Source organism: Pelobates fuscus, chromosome 3, assembly GCF_036172605.1.
Source record: "Pelobates fuscus isolate aPelFus1 chromosome 3, aPelFus1.pri, whole genome shotgun sequence".
Classification (NCBI taxonomy): Eukaryota; Metazoa; Chordata; class Amphibia; order Anura; family Pelobatidae; genus Pelobates; species Pelobates fuscus.
The window spans coordinates 121,532,240-121,552,284 of NC_086319.1; the positions used below are offsets into that span (position 1 = coordinate 121,532,240).

The 20,045-nt window shown below is 40.8% G+C and overlaps 1 protein-coding gene across 1 annotated transcript in view; it reads left to right on the forward strand.

Moving 5' to 3' along the window:
* WWC1 (WW and C2 domain containing 1) overlaps positions 1-20,045 on the forward strand; it is a 227,517-nt gene that overhangs the window by 165,178 nt on the left and 42,294 nt on the right. The window contains exons 8-12 of the mRNA XM_063447439.1: positions 1,320-1,393; positions 3,714-3,956; positions 13,590-13,679; positions 17,726-18,246; positions 19,502-19,610. Of these exons, the coding sequence (XP_063303509.1) occupies positions 1,320-1,393; positions 3,714-3,956; positions 13,590-13,679; positions 17,726-18,246; positions 19,502-19,610 (1,037 nt within the window). The remainder of the gene's footprint in view (positions 1-1,319; positions 1,394-3,713; positions 3,957-13,589; positions 13,680-17,725; positions 18,247-19,501; positions 19,611-20,045) is intronic.

Sequence of the window (20,045 nt, forward strand, 5' to 3'; positions counted from 1 at the left end):
TCTGTCATTCTCTAAATCATTACCCACCTAGTCTTGGCACGCTGAAATGTTGTGTTTGACACATACTTCACAAATACAAATAATTTTGCTCATATTTGGACACAGAAAAAGTTTAAAATTATTTCTAAAATATTTCTGGAGATGCCACAGTTTTGTTGAAGTGAGGAGATCTTTGAATATCGGCTGTAAAAATGCCGCACTAGTGTGTGACACAAATTCCTTTTCAGGATTCCTATCATTACATTAATTTAACCTCCCATATTTCCCACTTGCTCTCAGAGTACAACACAGCTACCTACGTTATTTGATGTCATTAACATGCAGTCCTTTTTGGATTTAAAGGAACACTATAGTGTTAGAAATACAAAAATATATATACACTATACCAGTGGTTACCAAACTAGTCCTCAAGGCACCCCTGCCAGTCCAGGATTTGGAGATTAAACAGCTGTGTCTAATATGTTTTTTTTTCTTTTTCTAAAAACACCTTACATATAGCTGGCTAATCCCTAAATCCTGAACTGGTAGGGGTACCTTGAAGACTGGTTTGGGAAACACTGCACTATACTCTATAGTGTCCCGCTGTCCCTCTCCAGCGATTCAGCTGTATGAATAATAATAGAAATCCTATAATATAAGAAAAATAATAGAAACGCTGTAGAATCTCTAGATTAACTGAATCCATGCCTTTCTATGGGACATTTCAAGACACTGGACATCCTCATGCATGAGTTAAGCTTTGTGAGAGACCAGTAAGTGCCTCTTGTGGCTGTCTGGGAGACAGCGACTAGAGGCAACCATAACCTTTTACATTACAGAGTTAAGGGGACAGGGACAGTGCACCCAAATCACTTTAATGAGATGAAGTAGTCTGGGTTCCTATAGTGTCCCTTTAATTATTCCTCAATTCTTGATCAAAAACAAACAAATGGGGGCTGTCATATACTACATTACATATTTTATTAATGTAATTGTGTATAAAATATAGCTTGGGTACAAGTGAGTATGACTGAAACAAACAAAGGGTGAAATAAATCTAAAGTAAGTTATGTATTCTTTATCTTCAGTTATGGGAAGTAATCTCTCCTTATAGACTTGATTTTCTTTCCTCCGGTAGACGTATCATTGCAAGCATCATATAAGTAATAGAATGGGCTTTAATAAAAAAAATGCTGAAGTTAGCAGGGTGTCAATTTCTCATGAGTGAAGATATCTCTTGGTGTAAGAAAGTGCTACAGAAATAACATTAAATTATTGAACAAACTAATAGACATATTGTAAGAATTTGCCATTCTCATCCAATTCCATTGTGTTGACAGCTTGCTGTGATCGGTAGTAACCACTTGGCTGAGAAGGTCAGATTACGACTTCGTTATGAAGAAGCAAAGAGAAGGTAATTGCTATTTTTGCAGCTATTTGTGTTGTTAGATGACACACATAGAGTTTTCCATAAACAGCTCTTCAGGTTGCACTTTAAGGCACAAATGTGTTTCTGGAAATTGTTATCATGTTGTGATCAAAATAGTTCAAACAATTAGCTCAAACATGGTCTGGACAAGTCCTGCTTTCTGTACTTTTAGACAAATAGTCCAGTGAAACCACTGATATCATACATAAAATCATGAATTTGAGTTTCTGTGTTTTATAATTTTGAAAAGAAACAATAAAACACTGACCAAATACAAACGTTCACAAGTGCACCTTCCCAACCATGACATATGCCATATACCAATATATTAAAGCTCTAAAACATTCCTTTAAAACACTTTAAACAATTTGAAAACATTATTATTAAATACACAATATTTGTAATTATCACTTTTCAGAAGTTTCTCATGGCTACTTCCAGCATCTAAGATATTCTCCAATAAAAGAATAAGAGGCTAACTTGAATTGTAGGTCATTAGATGTTGTAGACCAGCTTGTGGGAAACCAAGCTGTAGAACATCTCAACATGTGCTCTTTTGAGAGGTTTAGTCACTGTCTATGTTTATAGCAGTGGTTCCCAAACCAATCCTCATGGTCCACCAACAGTCCAGATTATGTTAGTATCTCAAGTGGAATAAAAAAGGTAAATACATAAATCCTGGATTGTTGGTGGGCCATGAGGACTAATTTGGGAACCACAGTTCTTCAGTTTCTCAGGAAGAAGCCCAATGATGCTGAGACAGTTGGGCTGAGCATTATGTGAGCTGAAGTTCTAGAGTTCAAAACCAAGTAAAGAGGTACTGCCACTGGTTTTATACAGTTGATGCAGCTCTCCTTTCTACACAAAAAAGCAACATTTAATTTTCAGTATAATTTTGTGTATTCAGTAACAGTATGCTCTTGGTTAATGTTGTAAAGAGCGTGCCTAATTGTTTAGTGAGCGGCAATATGATACAGACATTAGCTAACTACCTCTTTGATTATTAAAAACCACAGAATGATTTATGGGTGATCCAATTCTGAAGAAAACATCCTGTGATCATTCAGAAAACACATAAATGATATCATAGATAAAGTCTCCTTAGATTGAACCTTGCTTCAGTCATCTCACTATCTAATGTGAGACTATGCGTAATGCAGCTATAGTGTCTAGTCTGCATGTTACAAAGCTCTAGATGTACTCCTACACATACACAGCCTTATCTGTCAAACTGTAAGAGAAAAGAGAATTCTCAATCTCTTATAGACATAAGTACTGTTATAAAGGTATGAATTTTCCGTTCCTCCTTCCACCAGATATTTTGTGGTGTAAAATTGCCGCAGTCTGGTGTACCATGTTTGAACACAATCAGCAATCTTGCAATATTGCTTTAATGCGGGTTTTGTTTTTGTAGTAGGATTGTTAGGTGTATAATTTTTGGTCACTTTGTCTCATTAAACGTACTTTCATAAACGGCCTGTGCGTCACTTTATGTAAAACTTCTGACGACATTAGTATTATTATAAAAATCAGTTTGCCTCTATATAACTTCACCGTGTGCCTTTTTTACATGAATATTCATTTGTTTATCCTGTACTTACCTTTCGGCTGCTCAGTCATCATTCTGAACCTGCTGGTACGTAAATTTCCATCAAAGTAGTGACCTAAAACGCAAACTGGACAAAAATGATATAAGGCAACCTGGGGCTTACAGAGTATTTACTAAAGTCAGAATCTGTCAGGACTTCATAGTGAATTTAAAATTTAAGGCCAAAATAACCAAACTGTAAAAATCCTCCAAATCAACTGTTCTTCTATATCAACTAATTTAATCTTAGATTTGAAATTCACTTGAATTCCGTCCGTCAGTTCTCACTTTAGTGAATAATCTTGTGAGTGTTCTGACTGTCTGATTGACAGTTCTGGTGTGCTGTCATTTAGTGTTGTAGTGTTTTACAAATCACTGCCGCTATAAGCCACTCTCAGAAATGAAAGCGGGCTAAGGGAACTCTAAGCACCAAGCTTTGCAATAATGTTAAGTGGTTATTGTGCTTTAACTGACCGTTTTAGTATCTATAGTTTTGTTTTGGTTTTCAGTTTCCGTGCGTTTTATTCAATGTAAAATGTATGGTTTATCTCCAACTGATTCATTACAATATTAGTTTAAACAATTACTGATCTTGTAATGGAAGAACCTAACAAAGATATGCGTGCATTAGCAATGAATGACGGGTAACTGCTTAGCACAAGCTTTCTTTCTTTCCATTGCCTTGAATGTAATTCCTTATGCATATCTTATTTATAGGATCGCCAATATTAAAATACAGCTGTCTAAATTAGACAGCGAAGCCTGGCCGGGGGTTCTTGATTCGGAACGGGATCGGCTTATCTTAATAAATGAGAAAGAAGAACTCTTGAAGGAAATGCGATTCATCAGTCCGAGAAAGTGGAGCCAGCCTGACGTTGAAAGACTTGAAACAGAGAAAAAACGACTGGAGGAAGATTTACAAACTGCGAGAGACTGCCAGAGTAAAGCACTTACAGAGAGGTAAAGAAAAACAGACAAAACAGCATATTCTGTTACTTGATAGTGTTAGGCATGTTTTATAATCTATATCGGTTTACTCATTCAAACATTCTTATAATATAAACATGTATAGCCATTGCAAGTCTGTGACCATAAACTAGCTAAAATCTGCATATTTTGTTTCTTCAAATTTGTGCAATCTGGCTGGTGTTTATAGCATCCAGTATTCTTTTTCAGTAAAAAAAAAAGAGAAATGTATTGCATTCATATTATAATGTGGTATAATATTATTATTGTCATAATATTGGAAATATTTCTATTCCATTCAGGTTATTATTATTATTATTATTATTGCCATTTATATAGCGCCAACAGATTCCGTAGCGCTTTACAATATTATGAGAGGGGATTTAACTATAAATAGGACAGTTACAAATAAACTTACAGGAACAATAGGTTGAAGATGACCCTGATCAAAAGAGCTTACATTCTATAGGAGGTGGGGTGTAAAACATATTAGGACAGGAATTTGCAATCAAATAAGGTGGGCTGCCCTTTAGGAGAGGGCAAGAGACAGGTATGTGAGGTAGGGGTTAGTCTTGGAGGCCATAAGCTTTCCTAAAGAGAAGTCCTGCAAGCGCGAGTTGGCTGTACGGGTGCGGACAACGGACAGGAGGTGGTCACGGGCAGAGCGGACAGACCGAGAAGGGACATACCTATGGATCTTTGAGGAGATATAAGAGGGGCTAGAGTTGTTCAGTGCTTTATAGGTGTGAGTTAGTACCTTGAATTGACTCCTATAGCATACAGGAAGCCAATGTAAGGACTGGCAGAGGGGTGAGGTGTGAGAGAAACGACTAGAGAGGAAAATCAGTCTAGCAGCAGCGTTCATTACAGACTGTAGGGGTGCAGTACGGCTTTTGGGAAGACCAATCAGGAGAGGGTTACAATAATCCATGCGGGAAATTACTAGAGCATGGACAAGCTCCTTGGTAGTATCTGGTGCAAGAAAGGGGTGGATGCTATGTTTTTAAGATGGAATCTACAGGATTTGGCAACATGCTGGATGTGAAGCTCAAAGGCGAGACCAGAGTCAAGTATGACGCCAAGACAGCGCGCTTGCAAGGATGGACTGATGTGGGTACCACAAACTTGAAGGGAGAGCGAAAGAGGAGGATCAGTATTAGGAGGAGGAAAGACAAAGAGCTCAGTTTTAGAGAGATTGAGTTTCAGAAAGTGGGAGGACATCCAGTCAGAGATGGAAGAAAGGCAAGCAGTGACACGTTGCAGGACGGCAGGGGAGAGGTCCGGGGAGGAGAGATATAGCTGGGTGTCATCAGCGTACAGGTGGTAGCGGAATCCAAAAGAGATAATAAGTTTGCCAAGAGAGGCAGTATAAAGAGAAAATAGAAGGGGACCAAGGACAGAGCCTTGGGGGACTCCAACTGAGACAGGATGAGGGGAGAAGGTATCATTAGAAAAAGAGACACTGAATGAGCGTTGGGAGAGATAAGAGGAAAACCACGAGAGGACAGAGTCACAGAGACCAAGCGATTGAAGAGTTTGAAGAAGGAGAGCATGATCAACGGTGTCAAAGGCCGCTGAGAGGTCAAGAAGATTTAGTATGGAGTAGTGGCCTTTGGATTTAGCTGCGATTAGGTCGTTAGTAACTTTGATAAGGGCAGTCTCTGTAGAGTGGAGAGGGCGGAAGCCAGATTGAAGGGGGTCAAGGATAGAGCTGGAATTGAGGAAATGAGACAAGTCTTTCCAGAAGCTTTGAGGAAAAAGGGAGCAGGGATATGGGACGGTAGTTAGAGGGGGTGGACGGGTCGAGGGATGTTTTTTTTAGTATAGGTACTACAGTGGCATGTTTAAGGTCAGCAGGGACGATGCCAGAAGAGAGAGAGCAGTTGAAGATGTGTGTTAAAGAAGGCACGAGACAAGTGGAGAGAGATCTGATAAGGTGAGATGGGACAGGATCGAGTGGGCAAGTGGTGGGGCGAGAGGAGCAAAGAAGTAACATGTTATCAGCAGTAAGGTTAGTTTGGGGGGTGGCCACAGCAGGGCGAAGAAGAGAATTAAAGGTGTCAAAGAGACGCCTGGGGTTGCGGGAACATGAACTAATGAGAGAGGAAAAGTAGGACTGTTTGGCAAGGGCAAGGGCTGCACTGTATGAACACAATATGAATGTATAATGGAGAAAGTCTGACTGGGTGTGAGACTTCCTCCAGGAGCGTTCAGCACAACGGGAGCATCTTTGCAGGTAGCGTGTTGATTTAGTATGCCACGGTTTGGGGCGGGTGCTCCTCGAGGTGCTTGTTTGGAATGGCGCTGCAGCGTTCAAGGCAGATGTAAGAGTAGAGTTATATGTGGAGATGGCCAGTGAAGGACAGGAGAGGGAAGAGATGGACAGCAGTTGTGAAACCTGAGTTGAGGGGGGTTAGGCTGAGGTTGTTGGGTGAGGGGGTACGTGAGAGAAAATGATAAGAGGTGGTGATCAGAGAGTGGAAATGGAGTGTTGCAGATATTAGATAATGTACATGCATAAGTGAAGATTAGGTCAAGGGTATTGCCAGCTACATGGGTGGGAGAATTTGCCCACTGCGATAGCCCGAGGGAGGAGGTAATTGAAAGTAGTTTAGTGGCTGCAGAGGTCAAAGGTGGGTTAATAGGAATATTGAAGTCCCCGAGAATTAGGGATGGAATGTTAGAAGAGAGGAAATAGGGTAGCCAGGCAGCAAAGTGGTCAAGGAAGAGAAGAGGGGAACCAGGGGGACGATAAATAACAGCAATGTTAACAGAGAAGGGTTTGAAAAGGCGAATTGGTTAAATAATGCTCATGAAGAAAACCACTGTCTCAAATTTGTTCCACACATACTTGGTGAAAACTTTTCTTTAGTTGTGGCACTCGTGTATTTATAGCAGCATCTCTTAGGGTAGCCAAATGTGCCAAATGTTTCTGGGCCCAAACTGTGCTAATTGTAATACTGTGTTTATGGTGAACTTTTCTCGCGTGTCCCCAGAAGTGGAACCCCAAAAGCAAGCACAAACAGCCTATCCTACCAAATTCAGAATTGTGACTATATGTGCTGCATGCCATACAAAATTTAAATCAGCCACAGCTATGTTACAAGGAGTAGGCATATACCTATGCCTATATAACTTTTTTTTGAAGATCACAAATGCATACATCCCAATATTAGGAGGTTTGAACTGGGGACATGGATTGGACAGCTCTACTTTCATCAAAAATGGGAAGTCTTGCCAGGGAGTTATCTGGAATGCCAAAAGATTTAACAGCACCTGTTAGGCCTTTTATCATGTTGATGCAGGTAGGTTCTTGGGTGTTCCGCATATGGGGACAGCAGGGAACGTTCCATAGCAAACATAGCATGATCGCATCAAAAGATGCACTCAGGCTGCTCTGAAGGCACTATGACCATGAAACACATCATTGTGGGAGAACTGGATAAGTGGTGACATAAACTGTAATTTCGTTTATGGTACACAGGTATCTGTCCTACTTGGAGTGTGCCTTTAAGAGATAATTTGATGTTCCAGGTCAAATGCTATGTTACAGTTCAGAAATAATTATTCTTTCTGATGAGTCTACTGTTTATTGTCTTCTCTAACAAAAGAACAAAATAACTTTCCCCAAGATACTTCTGCTTTGTAGAATTAAACATCAAAAGAGTCTGGAAAAGGTAAATTACAGGAAAGCAAACATATATCCCTGTTGTGGTTTCATAACTACTGGACCATATTATCAGTGATTAAAGGAAGTAGGTACTCATCCTATAGAATCTGAAGAATTTGACAGGTATATAAACTATACATAGATTACTTTTTTCCAATTTTCCAGAAGTCAGGAAATTATTATGTAAACACAAGGCCAAGTATTTTGCCTTGATGCACACCAGACCTTCAAAGATAGACATATAGATTAGAAATGGCATAGCACAAGGCAGTACCAGTCTCGTCTGGCAGACTGCTCTACTCTTGGAGGGTGTAGGTCATGAAAGGTGTTCAAAATAAGTGAATGTGATCTGTCTTAAGGGTATATTCACTAAGCAGAGACAGGGTTATACACTAGAGGACAAATTGTTGTGAAATCAACTTGGCCTGAAATTTTCATTATCACTATCAGAGTTATTTTCTAAAATGAGAATAGATATAAATGTCTTCCAATTTGTTTGTTTTTTACCTTAAATTTGAAATCCACTACGTTAGGTAAACTTTTAGTTTGGATACTCTGGCATTAAATTGAATTCACTTCGGATTATCTCTTTAGTGAATAACCCTGTATGAATTCTCTTTGAATCCCTGACAATTTACCCCTTAGTTAATAACCCCGCAAATTGTGACGAGTTAACAACCCAGTTGCAAAACCTAACTAGAATTGCTGACTCAACAGTTTTGTACTTTCGCTGAATTGAAGATCTTTTTCTGTATATCTCCATTTGAATGATGTTTCCCCTTCAACGGATTGTAAGCGCACTTGAACAGTGCTCTCATGTCTCATGATCATGTCAAATTGCCTTGTTGAATCTACGTTTGCATATCGTCCACTGGTAGAGTTCTGCAGAAAGCTTTGGTGCTTTACAATAATAATACTAACAGAGCACCATCAACTAATATCATTATTAAAGTAAGGCATACAAACTCCAATTTTGATACTTTTTTTTTTTTTATCAATGTCTTTTTTTTTTTTACATCTTCTATCATAAGTAAGACTAGATCACTGGCCAGATATAAGCAGGTATAATGATATTCAATAACAGTGGTTCATAGAGGCAAGAGAAACCCAGGAAACTGTCTTCAACAATCATAGCACAAGCGTATCAGTAGACAAGCTTGCACTATGTTTAGGGCACTAGCACTGAAACAGTGCTCCCTGCAGGGTCAGCCCTCAGTGGGATGGACCTGCTAGCAATTTGGTGGACGCATGGGCCATCGCATCACTGGTCCATTCCCTTCACTCCCATCAGGGTCCCGACTCTGGGATGGCTGATGTTGGGAGGTATGTTGAAAGGGTATTGTAAGCATAATCATAACCATTACAGTATGCAACAGTATTATTTATTGGCACCATCTTCTGGTAATTCCTCTAGAAAGTAAGATGGTTTGAGCAGGGCCCTCAACCCCATTTGTTCCTGTGCGTGCAAATATTTTATGTTAATCCATCCATTGTACAGCACTGAGGACTTTATAAGTTAAAATAATAGTAATAATAATCAAATGGTTTGACACAAACTGAGGAACCACCAGGTACCGGCAGCTTGTTCACTCACTATCCATATTGTTTATGTGTTAGATACACTGCTCCATCACACATTTTATTTCTGTCTGTATTTGGCTTGCATTCAGGGCTGGATTTACAGAACCACTTGTAAACCTGTTCTATTTTCACCCCCTACTTGCTCCTTTCTTCTCTTCCCCCTTCAATCAATGTTCTGCTCTTCTGTCCTCCTGCTTCACAGAGTCCTCACCGCACTCCCCATCTGTCACTTATTCTCCAATGCTCACTTGTACTCCAGTCACAACCTGCAGACGGAGGTACAGGAGGTTGCATGGAGTTATGATGCTGACGCCATCTTCATGCTGTCCTGCAATTTGTATGCCTGTAGGAAAGAGAGGACCTTCCGCTGCGGGTGTCAGATGAGAAGGTTAATGAGCTATTCTCCTTCACACACAAGCACTTCTGCTATACCACCAACGATACAGGGTTTCACTGGTGCCCTCCTCTCATTGGTGCAGCCCCAAGGCCTTGGCAGCCCTGCCTGCATTCATACTTACCTTTTAAGATCCTGAAGCTGGACTGTTTAGATTAGCTGACTGCAGCTTCAGACAGTCCACTCCCTCACCAGGAAAATTCTTTCCATTCGGCCCATCTAGTCTGCCCAATTTTTAAATACTCTCATTAGTCCCTGGCCTTATCTTATAGTTAGGATAGCCTTATGCCTATCCCACGCATGCTTAAACTCCTTTACTGTGTTAACCTCTTCAGCTGGAAGGCTATTCCATGCATCCACTACCCTCTCAGTAAAGTAATACTTCCTGGTTTTATTTTTAAACATTTGCCCCTCTAATTTAAGACTCTTGTTGTGGTAGTTTTTCTTCATTGTGGACTGAGGGTTCTGATGTTGTTTTATAAATCGCTGCAGATTAAGTACTTTATCCGCCAGCCACAGTCCCACTTATCAATCACAATACATGTAACTGCTGTATAAACTGATAGCTTCCATACTGCAGTTTCAGTGTTCAGCAGTTTACAGAGCGACTAACCATGAATGCGTCACTATTATTATATCTAAATTGTGCGCAACATATGAATAGCATTTTCAAAAGTCAATTTCACAGCTCCCAGGATTGTATTATGGCTGCAGCAATTTCTTTAAATGCTAAATAGTTATGGTGCTCATAGTTTCAATTTCCCTTCTAACGTTAACTCATCTGAGATCATAAACCCAAAGTTCTTTTATCTGTTGTTCTCATGGCTTCTGTAATACAGTTTACCTCCTAAGTGCTTTATGTAGTGCAGATGTGCCATAATCTGATCCATTTGCCTAAATTATTTGTCATTTAGCTAGTTTTCATGTTTGTCTAAACATCAGATCTCTGTGCTTTCAGCATAACGAAAGTCACTATATGAGGTCACTTAGTGTTCTAATTTTGGACCTTATTTCTCTAATCTCGTTGTTTACATTACATCCGTATTTTGAATTCATACTTCTCATTTCGTTTGTTTCCTACAGTGAGTGCATCTTCATAATTGTATTCTACAATTATTTACACATGAATGGTGTTAGCTTGCTATCCCTTTTATCTTTATTTTAGTTTCTTTCTCCAAATCAGCCTTATCATTTACCGTGTAATTATGAAATGTAAACCCCAGTCGGTGGTTCTTCTAGGCAGTAAAACAATACTTTTGTTTCAGAGTATAGATAGGTTATCTTTTGGAACACACATTGCATGCATCTGTCCAACACTGAACAGGATCTCATTTTGTTCTTCTGTGTAGCACTCTTTAAATCTGCTTTGGGTCCTTTGTTGTTTAAAGTGCTATATTTCATGTTGGACATTATCTCTATATCCCGTGTGTTCACATCAAGCACAATGCCAGACATAATGACTTTGGCTCCTTTCCATATCAATTCGAGATATTTTTCACCTTCTTGACAATAGGTGAAACCTGTGGATATGATGTAACAATTAAACAGGCTATTTAGCTACAAATTACAGAGAGTAACACAAAGATCCTGCCTGATTATAGAGGCACATTAAAAAAAGGCTTATTCTAGATTTTTGGAAACCCTACTTAAAATACATTTAAAAAGTAAAGTATCACATGGTCCTTTTACCTATTTAAATATTTATTTTCTGTGTTTTTTCTCATCAAGCTGTATAATGAGCTATTTAATGTCAGAGCTACCGGTATTTTTTTTTCCACGCTGGTGATATCAGACACCATGTATACCCAATAGGGCTTGAGACAAATTTAGCAAACAGTATTAAACAGTATTAAAAGAAAGGAGCATTTCAGCAAGGTGGGGAGTCTCAAACATGTAATTCAATTTAAAGTGATTTATTTAAAGGCACACTATGGTCACCAGAACAACTACAGCGTATTGTATTTGTTCTGGTAAGTATAATCATTTCCTTTAGGCCTTTTGCAGCAAATACTGTCTTTTCAGAGAAAATGCAGCGTTTACATTACAGCCTAGGGATACCTCCACTGGCCATTCCTCAGATGGCTACTAGAGGTTCTTCCTTGGGCAGTGCTGCACAGTGTGGAGACACTAAACTTTCATCATAGAGATGCATTGATTTAATGTGTCTCTATGAGAAGATGCTGATTGGCAAGGGCTGTGTTTGGCTTGTGCTGGTTCTGCCCATGATCTGCCTCCTTGACAGTCTCCGACAATCCTACAGGAAAGCATTGTGATTGGCTTTTGATCAACACTTCTGATGATGTCAGCCAAGCAGGCAGATCAGTGGCAGAGCCAGCAACAGACTGGAATAAAGTAATAATTTTACTATATTTTTATTGGGGCTCAGATGGTGCTTTTAACCCCTTAAGGACACAACTTCTGGAATAAAAGGGAATCATGACAGAATATTTCCGTCATGTGTCCTTAAGGGGTTAACATTATAGGGTCAGAAATACATGTTTGTTTTCCTGACCCTATAGTGTTCCTTTAAGCAATAGTATGTATTTTTACTGTCAGTATATCTTTTTAGTTATATTTAATTGCTTTAGGAGGCATTAGTTACATTTTGAAGGGCCAACAGTGCCACAATCTTGCTGTCTGTTGGGTTACACTATTGTAACCCACATCCTACCTACCTCCTGCCCATTCTTACACTAGTAGCCCATATGGTAACATTTCATCCACGAAGGGTGCACCAAACCTCAGGATTTGTACATTCTGATTTTAAAAGTAGAGAGTCCACAGGTACAACAGGGTAGGTATTTCAAACAGTATTTATGAGAAAAATGGAACACAGAAATAAAAATACAACGTTTCGGCTCAAAACCTTAGTCTTCAATAAAAATACAATGTCTCAGCTCAAAACCTGAGTCATCAATAAACGTTTCGGCTCAAAATATTAGTCATACGTGACTAGGGCTTTGCGACAAAACATTGTAACATTGTATTTTATTTTTGTGTCCCTGTTTTTAGTACATCCTGGTTAAAGGACCGCTCTAGTGCCAGGAAAACATACTCGTTTTCCTGGCACTAGAGTACCCTGAGGGTGCCCCCACCCTCAGGGACCCCCTCCCGCCGGGCTCTGGAGAGAGGAAGGGGTTAAACTTACCTCTTTTTCCAGCGCCGGGCGGGGAGCTTTCCTCCTCCTCTCCATCTTGATCGCGACGTCATCGGCTGAATGCGCATGTGCGGCAGGAGCCGCGCTCGCATTCAGCCGGTCGCATAGGAAAGCATTTACAATGCTTTCCTATGGACGCTTGCGTGCTCTCACTGTGATTTTCACAGTGAGAAGCACGCAAGCGCCTCTAGCGGCTGTCAATGAGACAGCCACTAGAGGATTTAGAGGCTGGATTAACCCTCATTATAAACATAGCAGTTTCTCTGAAACTGCTATGTTTATTAAAAAAAGGGTTAATCCTAGAGGTACCTGGCACCCAGACCACTTCATTAAGCTGAAGTCGTCTGGGTGCCTAGAGTGGTCCTTTAAAGTACCTACCCTGTTGAACCTGTAGACCAGGCTTCCCCAAACTCCGGCCCTCCAGATGTTGCTGAACTACAACTCCCATGATTCTCAGCCTATCTATTTCATTCTTAGAATCATGGGAGTTGTAGTTCAGCAACATCTGGAGGGCCGGAGTTTGAGGAAGCCTGCTGTAGACTCTCTAATCTTGACTACTAACTTGGAGATAGCAGTCCTTCAAACCACAGTGTAATGATGGACATTGGTTTGCTATTTCCCTAAAATGCCACACCACACTACTATTGTATATTTTAACTTTATTATCACCAAATGACACCTATCAATGCATTGAGTAAACTTTTGTCCAAGAGTACACAATTGTTTTGATTTCATGATTGATTGCTGATTGAAACAGAGATAAAGACCATGTAAGTTTATTTTTCTTTGACAAGAGTATCTAAATATATATATTCACCTTTTTAGGTTGAAGATGACCAGTAAAAGGAATCAGTTGGTCAGAGAACTGGAGGAGACAGCGAGGTTAATTGCAACTCTGCACACTCAACTAAAGAGGTATGTTTGTTATGGAAGTACAGTTTGCTGAATATTATTCTGGAACTGCACCGTGCATTGTATAATCTGTTGTGAATGTATCACAATATTCAACTACAATACTCTAACACAGCATTTCCCAATTGGTGTTCACAAATGGGGTTCCGCCAAAATTTCGGGAAACAAAATCTCCACTGCGATAATTGAGGCGGGCTGCGAGGGAGCTGAGCAGGGTAGAGTGCTCCTTCGCCGTCTGCCTCAATTATTGCGGTGCGCACATCAGTGATGCCAGAGACGGAATATGACGTCACTCCGGCTCCGGCATCACTAAGAGGCGCACGAGGGAGCTGAGCAGGAAGATAACTACTCCTTCGCCGCCCGCATGCCACCCACTCAGCCCAGCAGCCCCACTGGACTCCAGGGACTGCACGCCAGCCGCTCAGCCCAGCAGCCCCACTGTACCCCAGGGACTGCACGCCAGCCGCTCAGCCCAGCAGCCCCACTGGGCCCCAGGGGAATGGAGACTCCATGCCAGCACTACCAAAGGTAGGGAGGCTGGTTGGAGTGAAATAAAAAAAAAAATTGTGTGTGTGTCTGTTAAGGAGTTTGTATGTGCGTTTGTCAGTGAGAGCGTATGTGTGTGTATGTGTTTGTCAGTGACAATGTATGTGTGCTTGTCAGTGAGAGTGTATATGTGTTTGTATGTGTGTCTGTCAAAGAGTATGTGTGTTTGTCAGTGAGAGTGTATGTGTGTCTGTCAAAGAGTGTGTGTGTGTCAGTGTATGTGTATGTGTCACTGTGTATCTGAGTGTGTGTGTGTGTGTGTGTATGTCAGTATGTGTGTATTGGTGTGTGTGTGTGTGTGTGTGTGTATGCCAGTGTATATCAGTGTGTTTGTATGTGTCTATGTGTGTATCTGAGTGTGTCATTGTGTGTATGTGTCAATGTGTGTATGTGCCAGTGTGTGTATCTGTGGGTCAAGATGTGTGTATGTGTCACAGTGTGCATCTGAGTTTGTGTATCTGTGTGTCAGGGTGTGTGTTTCTGTATGTCAGTGTGTGTATCTGTGTGCCAGATACACACACACGCCCACAGATACACACACACACAGATACACATATTGGCACATACAAACACAGATACATACACCTTGACACACAACGGCACATACAAACACAGGTACACACAATTTGACACATAGATACACACACCTTTACACACAGATACATTCACACACAGATACACACTGTTTTTTAAGGTGTGTGTATATGTATGCTACTATGTGCCAGTGTGTGTGTATCTGTGTGTCTTATTCATACACACTGATACACAGATACACACACTGGGACATACAAACACAGATACACTCACCTCGATACACAGACACACATCGGAACATACAAACACAGATACACACACTTTGACACACAGATACATACACACACACTGACACATGACCCATGGGGCCCATGGGGCGTACACATGACCCATGACCCATGGACACATGACCCATGGGGCGTACACATGACCCATGGGGCTCCGGTGCGAAAATTGATCCGTGCCCTCCCCCCCCCCCCCCCCCCGCTTACTCTGGCGGGCCGGGTCCGCAACACATTGCGGCGGGCACCTAGTCGCAGGGCTGCGACCGCGGTATGTACGCCAGTGCATGCAGATGCACACACACTTAAAGGACCACTGAAGTGGTCTGGGTGTCAGGTCCCTCTAGTTTTAACCCTGCGGCTGAAAACATAGCAGTTTCAGAGAAACTGCTATGTTTCACTGAGGGTTAATCCAGCCTCTAGTGGCTGTCTCACTGACAACCGCTAGAGGCGCTTCCGCGATTCTAAGACACTGAACGTCCATAGAAAAGCATTGAGTAATGCTTTCCTGTGGGCGGTTTGAATGCGTGTGCGGCTCGGAGCTGAGAGGCGGAGGGATCCCCTGCGCCAAGGGAGTCCGGCGCTGGAGAAAGGTAAGTGCTGAAGACACACACACACACACTCTCATGAACAGACGCATACACACTAGCTGTGACACAGACACACACATTTACTGACAGAGACACACTCAGCGACAGACATACATACACACTCACTTACAAAACATACACTCTCACTGACAAACACACACTCACTAACAGACATCAAACAGACTCACTAACACACACACAAACACACTCAGTAACAGACACACACAGTAACACACTCACTGACACTCACTAGCAGACACACACTCAACAGACACACTCACTCACTGACACTAGCAGACACACACACTCTAACACACACACTAACACACACACAAACACACTCAGTAACAGACACACACAGTAACACACTCACTGACACTCACTAGCAGACACACACTCAACAGACACACTCACTCACTGACACTCACTAGCAGACACAAACACTCGAACACACACACTCACACGTCATCTTCCGGCTCCAGTATCAGTGCGGTGCGTGAGGGAGCTGAAGAGGAAGCACTTAGGGGAGAGTGCTCCCTTGCGCGCCCACAGGACCAGCCGTGGGGTGACAGCAGGGCCAGCCGAGGGGGGCCCTGAGGTGGCCGGCTCCAGGGCCCCCCAGGAGAAGAGGCTGGCCCAGTGGCTACATACCGGGTCGCAGGAGTGGCGACCCTGGTATGTACACCACTGACTGTGTGTCAAGGTGTGTGTATCTGTTTGTCAATGTGTGTATCTGTTTGCCACTATGTGCCAGTGGGTGTGTGTATCTGTGTGTCAGATTCATACACACACACAGATACACATTGACACACACCATGACACACAGACACACACCTGCACATACAAAAAACGGCGCAATTTTTTTACAATTTCTTTTTACCGGTGGGGTGAAGGGGGGGTTCCAAGATGTTGATATACTATGTCAAAGGGTTCCATGGGAAAAATTAATTGTCAACCCTTGCTCTAACACCATCCATGTTTCTTCCACAATAGATGAAAAGCCATTACATAATTGTAGCCAGATTAAATATATTCATATTTAATATGTTCATATTCAAATATATTATGGTTTTGCAGTTGACATTTTTCAAATGTTAACTTTATTAATGCAGAAATGATTTGCACCTGTACAAATGCATTGTGTGACCCTTTTTATGCATTGTAAATAGCCATTTACAATACATTTATACAATTAAATGCAAATCAGAGCAGCCATGCCAAATCCAACTGTTTGTTACCTTTTTGTTCGCTCTGTATGTAAAACTTTTGCTTTTTCATTGACATTAACATAGTTTTGTTTTTTTTTATTTAAAAGGACACTGTAGGCACGATAACTGCTTCATCTCATGGAAGTGGTTATAGTGTCTGTAGTCCCCTGTAGTCTTCAATTCAGCAATAAACTGTTAAAATGTTCACCATTAAACTGTTTAATGTTTTAATGCTAAACAAGAGTCTCCAGAAGCCGATCCCATCTGTTCTGCTTGTGCTAATGAGAAAGCAGTCCAGTAGTGGCGTGGCTATGGGAAGTCAGTGACCCTTAGTAAGTGTTAGACTGCAAAAATGATTTAACACTTCATCTCATGGAAGTGGTTAACTGCTTCATCTCATGGAAGTGGTTATAGTGTCTGTAGTCCCCTGTAGTCTTCAATTCAGCAATAAACTGTTAAAATGTTCACCATTAAACTGTTTAATGTTTTAATGCTAAACAAGAGTCTCCAGAAGCCGATCCCATCTGTTCTGCTTGTGCTAATGAGAAAGCAGTCCAGTAGTGGCGTGGCTATGGGAAGTCAGTGACCCTTAGTAAGTGTTAGACTGCAAAAATGATTTAACACTGAATAGAGGGACGGTGTCAGGGGCAGGTAGGTACTAATTTAATTAGATTAAATGTTTATAGTGCCTAACGTGTCCCTTTAATTTGACTACTAATATTTATTTTCCTTTACTATTGCTCCCTATTAGTTTTCAATACAAACGAACATCAAATTTGTAGGTAGTTTTTTTTTTTTATATAAATTAACAAAATAAGTATTTTTCGCAATAATGACAAAAAGAAACTAAAATCAATCACAATTTAAAATGTTCCATTTGATCTTCTCAGCCTATCCGCCAGCACGCAGTCTCTTTCATCAGGCAGCAGTCCAGGATCACTGGCATCCAGTCGAGGATCTCTAGTTACATCCAGCCAGGACTCCTCAACATCTACCAGCTACACTGATCTCTACCACGAACAACTGGAACAGTTAGACTCAGAATACCAGAACAAAGTAGACTTTTTGCTTCAGGAAGGAGCAGTTGGTTATAGGCCATCAGGGTGTATCACCACCATTCATGAAAACGAGGTGGTTAAATCTCAAAGAATTGACTCATCAAACCGCATCCAGGCTTTGAGATCCTTATCTGGTACACCTAAATCCATGACATCATTGTCCCCAAGGTCATCACTGTCGTCTCCCTCTCCTCCTTGCTCCCCTCTTGTAACAGACCCATTTTTAACTGGAGATGTGTTCCTCAGCAACACTGACTTTGATGATATTGACCTTAACATGCATTTTTCTGAACTTGGCTTAGCTGGTGGAAAGAGCTACCCATTCGAATCTGAAAACAAACCCGCAGGACAAGGTAAATTCATAGCATTACGCTGATACAATATTTGACTGCCCATATATGTTTCCTTTTAGTTATTAATTAAATCAATTGATATGATTTAAGTCAAAAATAACATACTAATTATTTTCTGTTTTGGTTTATCATAACTTTGTTCTAACTTATCAAAGTTAGAAATAACCCTCTATAGCAGGTGGATAAAAACATTTGCTATAATCTCAATTTACGGCATCATGTTTATGTACAGTCCTTCACTTCAGAGCTCACTCCACGTCAGAGCCTGTTGATAGATGGTGTTGGAAAATAAAGATATAGTAATAGCTTATCAGTTTTAACATTATAAATGTACATCAAATTTCTATATTTCTCATTTTTCTGTTGGATCTCTTTATGATGTAGAAAAAATAGTGAGGCAGTATGTGGGAATTGTGCAGGGCAATTTCTAGCTCAGCTCAGAGGCTGCATCTCTTAAAGGGACACTGTAGGCACTGTAACTGCTTCATCGCATTGAGTGTTTGGAGTCCCCTAGTACCATCCTACATTTAGTGTTAAACCATTTTAATGTTTTAATGCTATATGAGAGTTCTCAGCAGCTCATCCCCCTGTGCAATGGGTGGCTGTGATTGGATGAAAGTGTCAGCTGACTGTTTTCAGCCTATCACAGCACCCATTCAAGTAAAAATTGGTATGGCAAGAAGAAAGTGTATAATCTCTACCTTAGCCACACCTCAAATGGCGGCAAATCTATGGGAATCCAGGGACCCTGACTGACTGACTGCAGGGACAGTGACAGGGGACACCAGGCACTATAACCAAGTCAATGAGATTATTATAGTGCCTACAGTGTCCCTTTTAAGCATATACAGATCTGTACAGAGATATATGATGTCACACCTTGCAACACAGTATACATTGTGTGAGTCAGACCAATCACAGTGTGAGTTTCAGGCCATTTGTTTGCACCACTATGTCTTAAGTCACCAACCTACCTCTAGTTATGATGTTGCCCCTTGCTCACAAACTATGCTCATTTTCTTTTTATAGTAAAGATTATTCAGCATTTATCACATGAACCTCATTCATTGCTCAGCTAGATCAGCAATATTGACCTCATCGAGCTTATTCGCTGATAATTTCCAGAGATCGATACCTAAGCATTGATCCACGTAGAAAGATGATTTTTTTTGTGCTTATTTAGCAAATTAGCATGATATAAAAGTAATAAAGTGTGCAATGTTAAATATATTGTTTTAATTGTATTTTGCAATAGGATTAAACTGCCTTGGCGTGACCGGTCTGAAAGCAACGGGTGTATCAGCAGCCGTGTCAGATGAATCAGTAGCTGGAGACAGTGGAGTCTATGAGCCAACAACACAAAGGTATCATAAAATAGTAACTAGCATTAAATGCTCATGGCCTCTGTTTGTTAGTGCTTTACTGATCAATACAGGTATAAATACAGTTCACGCTCATACCTAAGCCATATTTCTTCCTCCATAACCATATGCTTTCCTTAAACCACTCTAGCCCATTAGAGTTACTTCCATCCTCTTCCCTCTGGGTTTAATCTTTGTTCCCTTATTATTATAGACCAGGGGTGCCCAAAAGGTAGATCCCCAGAAGTTTTAAAACTACAACTTCCGTGATGCTTTGTCACTCTAAAGGCATCATGGGAGTTGTAGTTCTACAACATCTGGGGATCTGTAGGATATGTAAGGATGTGGAATTCTCTGCCTGAAGATGTGGTTTTATTAGAGTCCATACATATGTTCAAACAGCAACTAGTTACATACTTGCAAAAACAGAATATTCAA